The sequence below is a fragment of the Myzus persicae genome, unplaced genomic scaffold, assembly GCF_001856785.1.
Source record: "Myzus persicae strain clone G006 unplaced genomic scaffold, MPER_G0061.0, whole genome shotgun sequence".
Taxonomy (NCBI): domain Eukaryota; kingdom Metazoa; phylum Arthropoda; class Insecta; order Hemiptera; family Aphididae; genus Myzus; species Myzus persicae.
The window spans coordinates 660,337-673,195 of NW_019100471.1; the positions used below are offsets into that span (position 1 = coordinate 660,337).

Consider the following 12,859-nt stretch of genomic DNA (forward strand, 5'->3'; position numbering starts at 1 on the left):
CTATAGTCTATAATATAGGTAATACCGACCACTACAACGTATAATGTAATACGTTGTTATTACTTATTGCGTATATTATTATAATATAGGCATACTGATGGCGTTTTACCGTCGTCGGTCTCAAGTCCTACCTATATAATACACGTATGTATATATGTAATATACAAATCGTACGACGGTATAATTTGTACTCGCCTGCTGGGGCGGCAGTAGTATACTATGGGTACATCGTGTTTATTATAGGTAGATGCCTACTACCTACGTTGCCCATATCGTATATAATATATTATTTTGTTGAACGACGACGCGTACTTATTAATTATTATAATTGTAGTAGACGTAACTATAATACTTTACGTGATATTATTATTATATACGTACGCGTATACGACGGTTTTTTACTCCACACGTCTTATACGCATAGTCATTACGGTCCCGTTGAAGGATTTAACATGGTAAGCCGCAGTGTTATTTGTATTTAGAAAAACATATCTATATAACAGCCAACCGTAAAATAAATATATCAATTAGGTGCCCAGCAGTAGCTGAGCTAAATAATATATCGTCGTGACCATTAGGCATGCATAATGGTATAATTAGGTAGGTAGATGCAGATTTACGGCGGACTAAACACTCTTTCACTGCAGTAAGTATGGATTTAATATTTTTCATATGGGAATAAACGTTTTTCAATAGGTAACCATAATATTATATTATATACTATATATTGATTTGTGTGTTTAAGATGCATATTATTATGCAAAGCGAATAACAATCATATTGACAATAGTCTACAGTAAATATAGTAAACAAATATATTATATTATGCTCATTATACATAATAAAATGGGTGCAAGCAAATATTATAGCCTATAGGTAAATACTAAATATGTAATAATATTTCTTATGAGTTTTAAAAAAATATCCAAATGACACAAAAACAAATTAATGCTTCCATAATTTTCCGAAACTTGATAAAGCTAAATTATAAATTTACTTTAGGTAGATACTTATAATATGTCAATGTTATTATCCGTGTAAAGTCTCAATATATAATTCCCTAGTATGTATACCACATACATCCCTACAATAGGTACTTAATTTCAATTATTTTAGCAAATATTCCCAACTTATATGAATTTATTCAAAAACGTGTGGGTTTTTTCTGAAATATGCGACGTATAATAAAATAATAATGTACAAGACGTGTATTAAACACTGGAATCTAGACATGATTTCTGAATCGTAGATTTAGAATTTTAACCTGCACAATATTGTTCCAAGTGAAGTTTATTTATATAAATATAAAGACGTACCGAAATTACGATTAATCGTTTGTCCTTAAAATAATGTAATAGGTATATATTATTGTAGTACTATACATGTTTTATTTTCATGAATTCGTGAACTAGATATTTGAGAATCTACTGTCTACATTCATTTGTAGGTGTATATACATTTTTTTTATCAATGCAAAAACTAAAGAAAAATTACAGAATATCAGAAACTGTAGTTGAATATTGTATATTATTAAAACTCGCGGGGTATGGTTTTAGGAACACACAATAATATGTATGACACATATCATTATTATTATGATTTGTATTGCTATTACTATCATCATCGTCGTCATCATAGCCGGCGAGTATAATAATAATAATACTCCGCATACACTCATACACATAATATTATAGCTGTCATGTTTTCTTCGTAGTCATGCAGCAGCGAGCTTTACCGTTACCGCGGTCGGTCCCCGTATATAGCTACCCGCCAAATGAGTATAATATAATAATATCATATGTATGGGTACAGCAAATATCACATGAGAGACATAATAGTAGCAATATAGTAGCATCAGCAGCATATCATCTGTACAACATATAAATATGTATATTATTATTACATGTGCGCGCCGCCACTGCTCGTCAGTGGCAATCCGGAACCGCGCGATTGTCAGCGAGCCGAGAGAACTTTAATGGGCGGAGGGAGAGGAAGACGACACGCAATAATAAAATATCATCATATACCTAGGTATAAGAATAACCGAGTGCGTGCGAATTCGTTTATGCGCACACGTCGTGCCGTATAATACCTACTGCAGAAAGTATACATTGTACATATGTGTATAATATATATATATTATATGAGTATCACTGCAGCACATATTATATAATAGTGTATCAGTGTATGGGAATTCCTAGTGGGCGCTCGGAAGGAAGGACTAGAGAAGCTGATAATGTCATGGCGTGCATGGACGGTATATTATAAATAAAAAACTAGAGAGAGGGAAATGCTGTGGCGGTGGAGACGTGGAAAGTAAAGCGAAGTGAAAAAAAAAAAAATAATAATAATAATAATAAAAACGCATGCGTGTACATTATTTTACATTATATGGAAAAAAACGAAGAGGAGACTCGGGCGCGCGCGCGCGAACAATGGTCGCGAAGGTATACAAATAATAATAATAATAATAATAATAATACGGTGGAAAAAGTGAAAAAGAAGGGAAAAAAAGGAATATTATAAAAACACGCGCGCTGCATAGAAGTCGCACAAAATAATATATATAAAACGGCCGAATGAATTATTATACGGTCCGTATATATACAAATAATATACGATTCAAAGAAAACTACTGTGACGGCGGCGGCGACTCGGTGGCACTCGACCTCGGTGCTGGGCGGGTGGAGGTGTCGTCGTCGTCGTCGTCGTCCACTTGCGGTCTCGCGCATTTGCATAAACAATGACACGAACCGGCTACCGGATTCCCAGCTCACGCGGCGGCGGTGGCAGTGGCGGCAGTGGCGACGATCTCGGCGACCGCGCGTGGGTTAGCCCGCCGCCGTCTCAGCGCCTAAACGCGCACGACTTCCTCCTATAATGTATAATAATAATAATAATATGTAATATGCGACTTTTTTTTTCGACGTCAGACATTATCGTTTGTAAGCCGACTTCTGCACACAGTTGTAGTCGTTGTGCATAAAAAACGTTTTTGATCCGTTTCAAACGGACCTACCTATAAACTTAATACATATATTATAAGAGGACATAATGATATCGTAGTACCCGCATATTGTGTTCGACTTGCGTATCACATCAAATATACGTGCCAGATTCTTACCAGTGCAGTTATATTTTATTAATGTGGATAATATATCATGGGACAAATTTTCTGACTATTGATTATATTAGATGAGAATAAAAATAATATTTTTTTGCTCGAGCAAAAACTTTTTAAAATTTTTTCTTCATATTTTTACTTTAAACGAGTTATAAGTACTTAAATACATACATATAGATCATTCTTTTTGAATTCGTATATTTTCTCTAACATAAACTATAAATAAGCTATAGCATACGAATCCGGTACGTCGATTTGCTTGCCATGTTACATAAGCTATAGTTGTCTCCGTCTGAAAATCGTGTACAATATTGTAATAATATAATCTGCAAGAACAGGCTTTGTTTTGTCAATTTTAATATCATGGGGTCTGACTTGTTATACTATTAAAAAGATAGAATATTAAAAAGGGTATACCATAGACACTAATAATTGATGGTGTTTTTTTGATTAAATTTTGAGGAGAAATATGAGGATTTTAAAATTGTAGTATTTTACATATTTATATAACTCGCTTAAAAATTAAAACATCAATAAAATGATGTGCCCCAGGTAATATTATGCTCACCTTTAAGTTTGATCACATTATTGTCAAATTACATTTCACAAAATGAAAGCTCACAAAACAAAATTGATTCTTCTGAACTCAATGTTGATATATGTATACGTAGACGTGGGTTTGACGTCCAAAACACAATAATATCCAACAAGTTTAAAAATATACCCATATGGCCATATAATATTGTATTGTTGGAATATTTTATGTAAAATATTATACGAACGTGATAAGTAAAAAAAAAAATGTTAATTTTTCAGGTAACGATATAAAAACATTTGGCCGTGGCATATTGGTGGCGTTGCAATTTTAACCCTTCACCTCTTCACCATCATCTACCATAATATATTATGTTTTATAGTACATGATTTTTTTATCGTACTTTTAAATTATTTCATCGTTCGAGCAATAAGATAATCTGATGATGATTTTCTGAAATTCCGATTTATATGTCTTCGTTGCAGTAGTGTGGATTGCATTGAATCCATAATTTTGTACAAATTAAAAAATCTTAACATAAACTTTTAAAATGTACAAGTTGTACATTTTGTTTGCTACGTTAATCGTAAGCATACCATTTCAATGTAAGTGTGAACTTAAAGATACGAAAACTAAACTTCAAGCAATTATAACACCTATTGACATGCTATATCGAGATGAAATAAATGATTTAAGCCGCACACCGATTCGAACCAACCGTTTTAAAGAACGAAGTAATATTAAAACCAAAGGAGTCTACATAACAGTATGGTTAAAAAAAAACACCCAGGTAAAATATTTTCACAAATTCTTCAATAATTAAATAGGTACTGTATGGAGGACATGTGTTACCAAGGTTATGTTTACATTTTAACCTAATTTTAAATACTTATAATTTAATAAAATACTCGTCCAAAACTTGAATTTTTTATATTGAAATAAAAAGAAAAATATCTTGTTTCATTTGTATATAATTAAAAAAAAAATTTTTAATTTTTTTTTTAAATTTTTTTTTTTTAAGTCGACGTTGAAAAAGGTAATAACTTAAAAAATGATAACTTTTCAAAATTTAAAACAGTTAAAATATAATTTTTAATAAACGATAATATTTATTAAGCAAATGAGTCGAGTTGTTAACCTTTAAATAACCACTTTGTATATAGGTATATATCTATATGATTACATAAATTATTAATGTATAATAAATAAATTATAAAATTGGACCTATATTTTATAATACCTATATAATTAATAATAATAGAATATAATATTATATCTAAACGGCAAATAACTGCTATAAATGTATTATCATAAATATTTCTTAACGATAGCTTACATTCATTTTAATAAAAACCATAAAAATAGTATTGTTTATCGTCATTAGTCACATTTGGCCATTTGGGAACAATTTAATTACATATTTTCTTATTTAAGGTTAAAGTTTAAAGTTTTTTATAATATACAAGTATTTGGTTTTGATAAAAGTATACATCACACTGGTCCACCTACAAAGAAAAAAAAGGAAATTCCGAAAACTGTGGAAAAGTGCCCATTTATATTTTATAATTTGTAGTAATTTTATAATTACAATACTAAGTATTTATAAAATTGTAATAATTTTTATTATTTTATAATTAAGCATAATAATTGATATAATCCTTCCATCCGTGGAAACATTCGCATCCGATTGTCCTTCTAATAGAGAACTAATAAATATCACGACGACACTTGTATACCAATTTCTATACATATATATAATATGTAATATTTATACAGGAATATTTTTCGAAAGACCAAGTGATAATTGTCGATCACGTTTACGAAGCTGTAACAAACAAAGTAACAAAGCTAATAAATCCTTATATAGTAGTGATTCAGCAAGACGAAGTACTAGAATCGTACAAACTAAAACACATAAAGGTTAGTGTATATAGAATTGAAATGTTTTCATAAACGTGTATATGCATGTATTTGTAATGTAATTTTTGTCCATAACCAGGCGGTCAACTCTGAAGTGAAGGAAGTTGTGTTCAACAAGGAATCGACCAACTATTATCCTGGCTGCTACGCAGACTCAAAACGATCTACTTGTCACGCAATGACTGCGGCCGATGTCACCCCGATGCAATACAGTGAAGTATAAGAGGAAATCGATACTTTTTTTAAAAAATCGATGAAAACAATATAGTCAATAGCCGCATAGCTAAATTAAAATGTTTTCGTTTTTCTTAGGGTTTTTGCTGTTCTTGTAAGATGGCGGTCAATGTCGAGAGGCAAATGAATGACTGTCAAGGACGAAGCCGGTTTAAGCACGTTGCTCACGGGGTTAACGCATTAAATGAAGACATTGAAATAATGATCAGTCAAATGGTAGACAATCTTGACTCGGACAACGAGATAATTGCAAATGACACTGTAGGATCATCGCATACTTATAAGAAACAAATACGCGGTGGCCAAAACTGTGAATCCACAAATACGCCAGGATATGTCGACGAAGCTTATCGATTCCACGAAAGCAGTCATTGTTTAAAATTCAGTGATTTATGGTTGGAATAGAATTAACAATATCATTATGTCTGTGTGTTTTAAGATTATGTAATCTGCTGTGTTCTGTAGGTACAACGTGAACATGTTGGAATCCGCGTCATACCATCATTCACTTACAATAAGTGTTTATGAAAAATATACAATGGATGATATTAAACCATCGTACAGGAAAATCATTTCCAAAGTTAAGTGAGTTATCGTTTCCAAAAACCCTACATAATGTTAATAACTGATACTTGTCTTTATATACATATACATATTATACGTGTGTGATTATTATATATGGGTGATCAATATAACCATTAAATATTTCATTAAATACAGTACTACACATAAGTTAAGTATATTTTATGTGCCTGCCACCTGGTTTAACAGCTACACCGCACGCCGTGTTTAAAATGACGCCAAATTAAGCTCCAAACTCTTTGGTCTGCAGTACAATCTACATAATATAGTTTACTTAAAATTAATTTAAAACAAAAAAATAAACTTCTATTACCACAATAGATTATAACAATTAATAAAATAATGCACTTTTTGGAGGACGTAAATAATTATACTAGAACTAAGTTGACGTTGTACATTTTTATAAACTAAACGCCTATTATTGAAATAAAAATGTATTAGTTATAATTTGTTAGGTAATAATTAAGTAATTACCTACTGCTTATAATTATATTAGTACCTCATTCATTAAGTTGTATTTCATTTTTTAAAAAAGTGATGTGATCGGTGACACCCACTATTATTATAATATTATCTTATTACGTCATTAGTCATAACTTATAATATTACTAAAAAGCATAATATGACAATATCGTAAATAAAGTGTGTTGGTTAAGTAAGTAATATTCTAGTAATTTATATATATATATATATATGTTTTTATTTTAAATGTGTATTAAAATGTAATGTAAAACGCAACAATTGAATACATTTCCATAATATTTTAATGATTTTTTTTACATATTCAGTATGATTAATAAATACAAAAAAAAAAGATCACTAACAAAAAAATGCACACTGATTATAAGAATCATTATTTAAGTATTAATGCATTTGAGTATTTGATGTAATTAAAACAATTATAATCAAATAGGTTAAGCAACAATAACAAGAATTATAAAAATGACGAGTCAAATGTGCAAGCAAATTATGTAGCTTTAACATTTGGTGATGATCAATACTATAGTTTAGACATAAACAATGATAGACTTTTAATACCAGAAAAAGTACCATCAATAATCGAACATCTTTATCCACAGTCAACAGGTAATTTTAGAAATATTAAATACATGTATATTGATCAGAAAACTGAATATAATAATTATTTTTAACAAAATAATATATTCTAGACGATCCGAAAAAATATTTAATTTTAAACGCCAATAATATAAGTATCAAAGGTGACGAATGTAATAAAGTTGGAGTATCATATGAAGCATTCTTCAAACAATACAATAGATGTGGAGTGAAAAAATCTAGCTGTTTGAACAACCAACCTTCACATTTGTGGAAACATGATATGGTATATTATGAGACATTTTTTATAGAAAATAGTATTGTAGTTTATAATAGTACTTTCAGATTTGAAAAATAAATACATAATAAATGTTAATATATATTAAAATATTTCATAGACGACTGCGGTATATAAATAACTTATTCACCCCGATACGCCTCTTTTAAATTTACTTATATAATAAATGTAGGTATTGGTTAAGAACTTAAGCAAATTACTTCAATTATTTTATTCTTAATTCAACAATTCAAATGCACGTTTTTATTTAAAATGTTTATTACTCTTTATTATAATACTAGGATGCAATCGAGTCAGGAATTCCAGGGAGTTATTTTTTAGAAAATTTTGTTAAATTTCCACAAAGTGCAAACGTAATGGAAAAGATCGACGGTACTGAAACGTTAAATTTGCATTATGAATTGGATTATACTAGTGAATTATTTATTCATAAGGAAACAAATTATAACAGTGTACTTTCAACAAGGTAATAATTAAAAAAATATTTTAACAATTTAATAGTAAACTTATTTAATTAATTTTTTTTTTTAGTTACTATATTATATATCATTATTACAAGTTTTTACCATGAATAATCTTTTCTGAGGTGGCTATAAAGTCGTACAATAAAATTCATTGACGAAAATATTATATTAATTGTATTTTGTCTTTTTGATGAAAAAAAATAAAAAAAAATAAGTAATAAAAAGAAGATAAAAAATAAATAAAATAAAAAAAAAATAAAAAAAAAAAAAAAAATTAAAAATTTAAAATAAAAAAAAAAGAAAAAAAAATAAAAATTAATAAAAAAATAAAAAAATTATAAATAAAAAAAATAAAAAAATTAAAATAAAAAAAAAAAAAATAAAAAATATTAAAAAAAATAATAACAAATGATAAAAAAAAAAAAAAAAAAATAAAAAGAATAACAAAAAACTAACCTAATTAATTTAAGGTGTCTTGTTTATTGTAATAATGTTGACCGAAATATAATACTATATATATGGCGTCATAAGACGTATTCAAACATTTTTCTAGTTTATTTGACACAATAATTGCACAAACACTACTAATAGCATATTTTTTATTTAAACTATTTTAGGTCTCTTATAGAAATTGTAGAAATATATTCAGATGCAACTAAAATTGATCAAACTAAGATAGTTGCAGCGATTTATAATATTGGAATGAAGGTCGAATTATTCCGAGTGCAGTTATTAGATTTTCCATTAAGCACGAAGAAAAACTGTACTGAGATTCAAAGTCATGATGTGTACATTTTCCCTTTTCACCGATACAATCATGTTTTTAATTTCTCTGGACCCCTTATGGAGTCTAGCATCAATTGCACACGTAAATGTTTGTTTAGGACATCTAAGTAGTGATAAAATAATAAGTAATAACTAATGTGAACAACATATTTTTAACAGTGAGAGTATTGGACAAATGGAACAATGTAATGGCTTGGAGAAATGTTCTCATTAGCGAAGCCAACCGCTGTTTTTGTGTGTGGAATTGCGAATGCGCTTGTACAACAATTGAAGATCAATTATTTGCATCTAACTGTAAAACGATGTCACAAAAAGCTTATAATGGTGCTGGCTTTCGAGGAGCTGTACTTCAAATGCGTACTTCCTATCCTATTTCCATATTAAACATAGTTAAATTAACATTTATTTTTGTATCAGCATTTTTCATCATACGCTTTTTCATTGGCACGACTGAAAAATATGATTACGAATAAATACAAACCTAAAAATGTGAAAATGTATTACACACATTTATAGGAATAGCAAAAACAAAAATAATTGTTAAAAAATCTAATATATATTATTTAAAACATGATAATATTATAGGCAGGTGTGTTAAGTCAGTTAGGTATGCCTTATTTCTATGCATCCATAGTCAAAAGAGCAAACAATTAAATTGAAAGTAGTTGTAATTGACTTCAAATTTAAGAAATGTTTATATTTGTTAATTTGTTTCGGAAATAAATTATTTATTGCAAACATTTTTTTCTATTGCTATAGCAATATAAATGTGTATACTGTCAATAATTATAATTATAATTATAATTTGAAAAAAAAACCATTATTATGAATAATATTGGCATTTGTATAACTTACCTATTTACCTACCACGAAAGTATGAAGTAAAAAATATCATTAGAATAATGTTTAACCTATTGCACACGTTGGGACTTATTACCATTGTTGACGGGAATTGCGCAATATAATATAAAATTTAATATTTACTATTCAGCTACCGACTTGTTCTATCTCCGCTCGGTATTTTAGAAGAGATCAATAATGCTGATTTATAAATAAACCTAACAAAGTTATACCAAAACAATAATCAACGCGGCAGGTATATGGATAACAAAAAACCGAACACAGCACAAGAGCCGTAAACCCTCCTCAAATATACGTGACTGAATAGTAAACATCATTAACCTACCTAACTCAATTTATTTCCTCCTTCGACAATTCAAGATTTGTAATTTATGACTCCCGACTGATATTGTAAACATCATTTCCTGCATAACCGTCGAAATAATATATTAGCCTTCGACCGACGAAAATAAACCAACCTGGGTATATACAATGGTATATAGACGGTAAACGTAATGTATATAATACTAAAGCTATTGTGGGATATTTTTGATAATTATTATGACGGATGTAGGACGAGTCGCTATTTCGGCTCGGCGGAAACGCGCGCAGAGGTGACGGCGTTAGGTTAAAATAGTGAGTTGTGTTTTACAATAATTAATGTATATAATACGACTGTTTGATTGAAAATATGTAAATTTGTATGTAATTTATTCTTACTCCGATGACTGTAACGTGCCCATATTAAAATATATCTGTACGTATAATAATACGATATATATATATACAGGCATGTATAGATTGTCCCCTTTATTCTTGCGTCAATGGTTGAATGGTGTAAAAATTACAATCAAGTTCATTCCACATAACACGTGCAAAATAGGACTAACCTAACAATAATCTGACCATAACCAAGGGCCACGGCTACCTAATAAAACTAAGTGTATTACAATATAGATATTAGGTATGATACCTACGCCTATTATACGCGATGATTTTTTGAACAAAAAACAGTTCATGATCTCGAAAGTATATCAACACATATGCCCATATTTTTTCACACAATTTTAAGTCATTACAAAATAACATTTTTGGAAAAAAATATAATACATAATATGTGCTATTATAATATAATATAATATTATTATATATTATCATATAGTGTACTTCAAATTTCATAAGTTTTTTGACATAATAAGTTGAGAAAGTGAAAAAAAATCTGGGGAAATAATAAGGACCAAGAGTATAAAAAGTCTAGAAAAATGGACAGAAAATTCGAAAGAAATATAATATTTAAAATAAGTTAAATATTTATTAAGTAGGTACCGAAAATAAAATAAAATCGATTAAAACTATGTGTTAAATTATATTTACTTCTCAATGATAACTGATAACTAATAACTTCAGATATATTTAACTAATAGTTACAATATCTAATGATGACGTAATAAAACTGTTATTTTATAACGTATTTTATAGAACTTATCCCTCAAGTCGTAATGTAATTACGTCTTTGTATCATCGTCATTGATGAACATTTTTAAATTCAATGAATAATTAACTATTTTTTGATAAGTACATAATATACTTCTTAATCTGAGTCAATAAAAGTTTTTCTAATCATTACTAGGCTACATTGCATCGGGAAAATTATTCAATCGGAATTGATTACGAAGGAGGTAATATTATATAACACAGTTTTTGTATATTTATTTTTAGTTTTTGATAGGTACTTGCAATTATTAATCTTCAAACATATATTTTGTACAGACTTTTTTCCTGAAGTTCGTTATTACACTGCACAGAGTGATTCGTTCAACGCAAGACATTTACGAATTATCATATTATGATAGAGTATTGTGTTAACTGTATCGCCAAGTATAATGCCCGTCATAGAGGTAGGTACGTACCCTCAAAGTAATTATAAATATTTGAATGGCATAGCATATTATTATACCATATTATACAAAGTATTATGATATAGAACTTAGCTATTATTATAATAGACATTTTCAAACAGGCGCATAAATTAACAGAACGTATCGGTAAGGTGCTCGACTGCTGCAGTATATTGCAACGAGAAAAAAAATGACTTATCCATATAATACCATAGCATATTATAATATATTATATTAAGGTAGGTACCGCATAATATTATAGCATACATGTTAGCGCAGGCATAAACATACATGTATTTAAAATACGATTTAAGAATGAATATCGTGGTCGCATTGTTTATAGTACCTTTATTATTATATATTACCTATATTTGTTTGGTTTAATTTTTTTTTTGTTGTTGTTGTTGTTGCAGTTTCAACGTACGTACTGCATATTTTACATTGTAATATTGTGCCATATACGAATGGCGCGCGAGGTACCAGTTATATAGGTATATACCATCGGAAGCAAATACGTGTGTGGTTCGTGACCAGAGGTCGATTTTTGAGATCAAAAGAGCGGTAGATACCTACTGTATGGGTACACGTGGAAAACGCGGCCTTTATTATAACTTGCAGTATTACGCATGTCTGCTCTGAATATTAAGGCGATATTAATAATCCTATACACGACGAGGTATAGAGAGGTAACGCTTTAGTCTTCGCTGGAGATGCACACGAACTTGTGTTTACGCACGAGCTGCAGGAGATCGAAACCTCGAGCGTGTTTCACTAGGCCGCGGCATTATAATATTTATAATCGTATTATTGCTACAGTTCCCTGTACCCCTTCATGTGCCTAGGTCCGGGTGATGGTTTCATTTCGCGAGTTCGTTTATTCGATGTGACAGTGACCGTATATACCTGAATTTAAAACGGAATTGTTCCCCACACATTATGTCCCAACCGACTTCGAACGTCCCCGATTTTCGTCCCGTTTGAATCCGCACGAAAATCTTTAAAAATACATAACAATCATTAGACGATTTCTAGTGTTATATTTTTTAGAGTTAAGCCTATGGATAGTTTTTCATTCTTTTGTACATGGAGATGGTCACCTTAGAAATTATCACTTATAATTGG

General features: G+C 29.5%; 1 protein-coding gene across 1 annotated transcript; it reads left to right on the plus strand.

Moving 5' to 3' along the window:
• Positions 1–4,209: 4,209 nt before the first annotated feature.
• LOC111026360 (hapless 2-like) lies at positions 4,210–9,627 on the plus strand. The gene is made up of 10 exons (XM_022304427.1): positions 4,210–4,425; positions 5,436–5,579; positions 5,659–5,796; positions 5,892–6,208; positions 6,279–6,398; positions 7,309–7,481; positions 7,565–7,737; positions 8,031–8,215; positions 8,831–9,081; positions 9,159–9,627. Exons 1-10 carry the CDS (start codon positions 4,210–4,212, stop codon positions 9,470–9,472), a joined length of 2,031 nt encoding a protein of 676 aa, XP_022160119.1. The 3' UTR covers positions 9,473–9,627.
• The last annotated feature ends 3,232 nt before the right edge of the window (positions 9,628–12,859 follow it).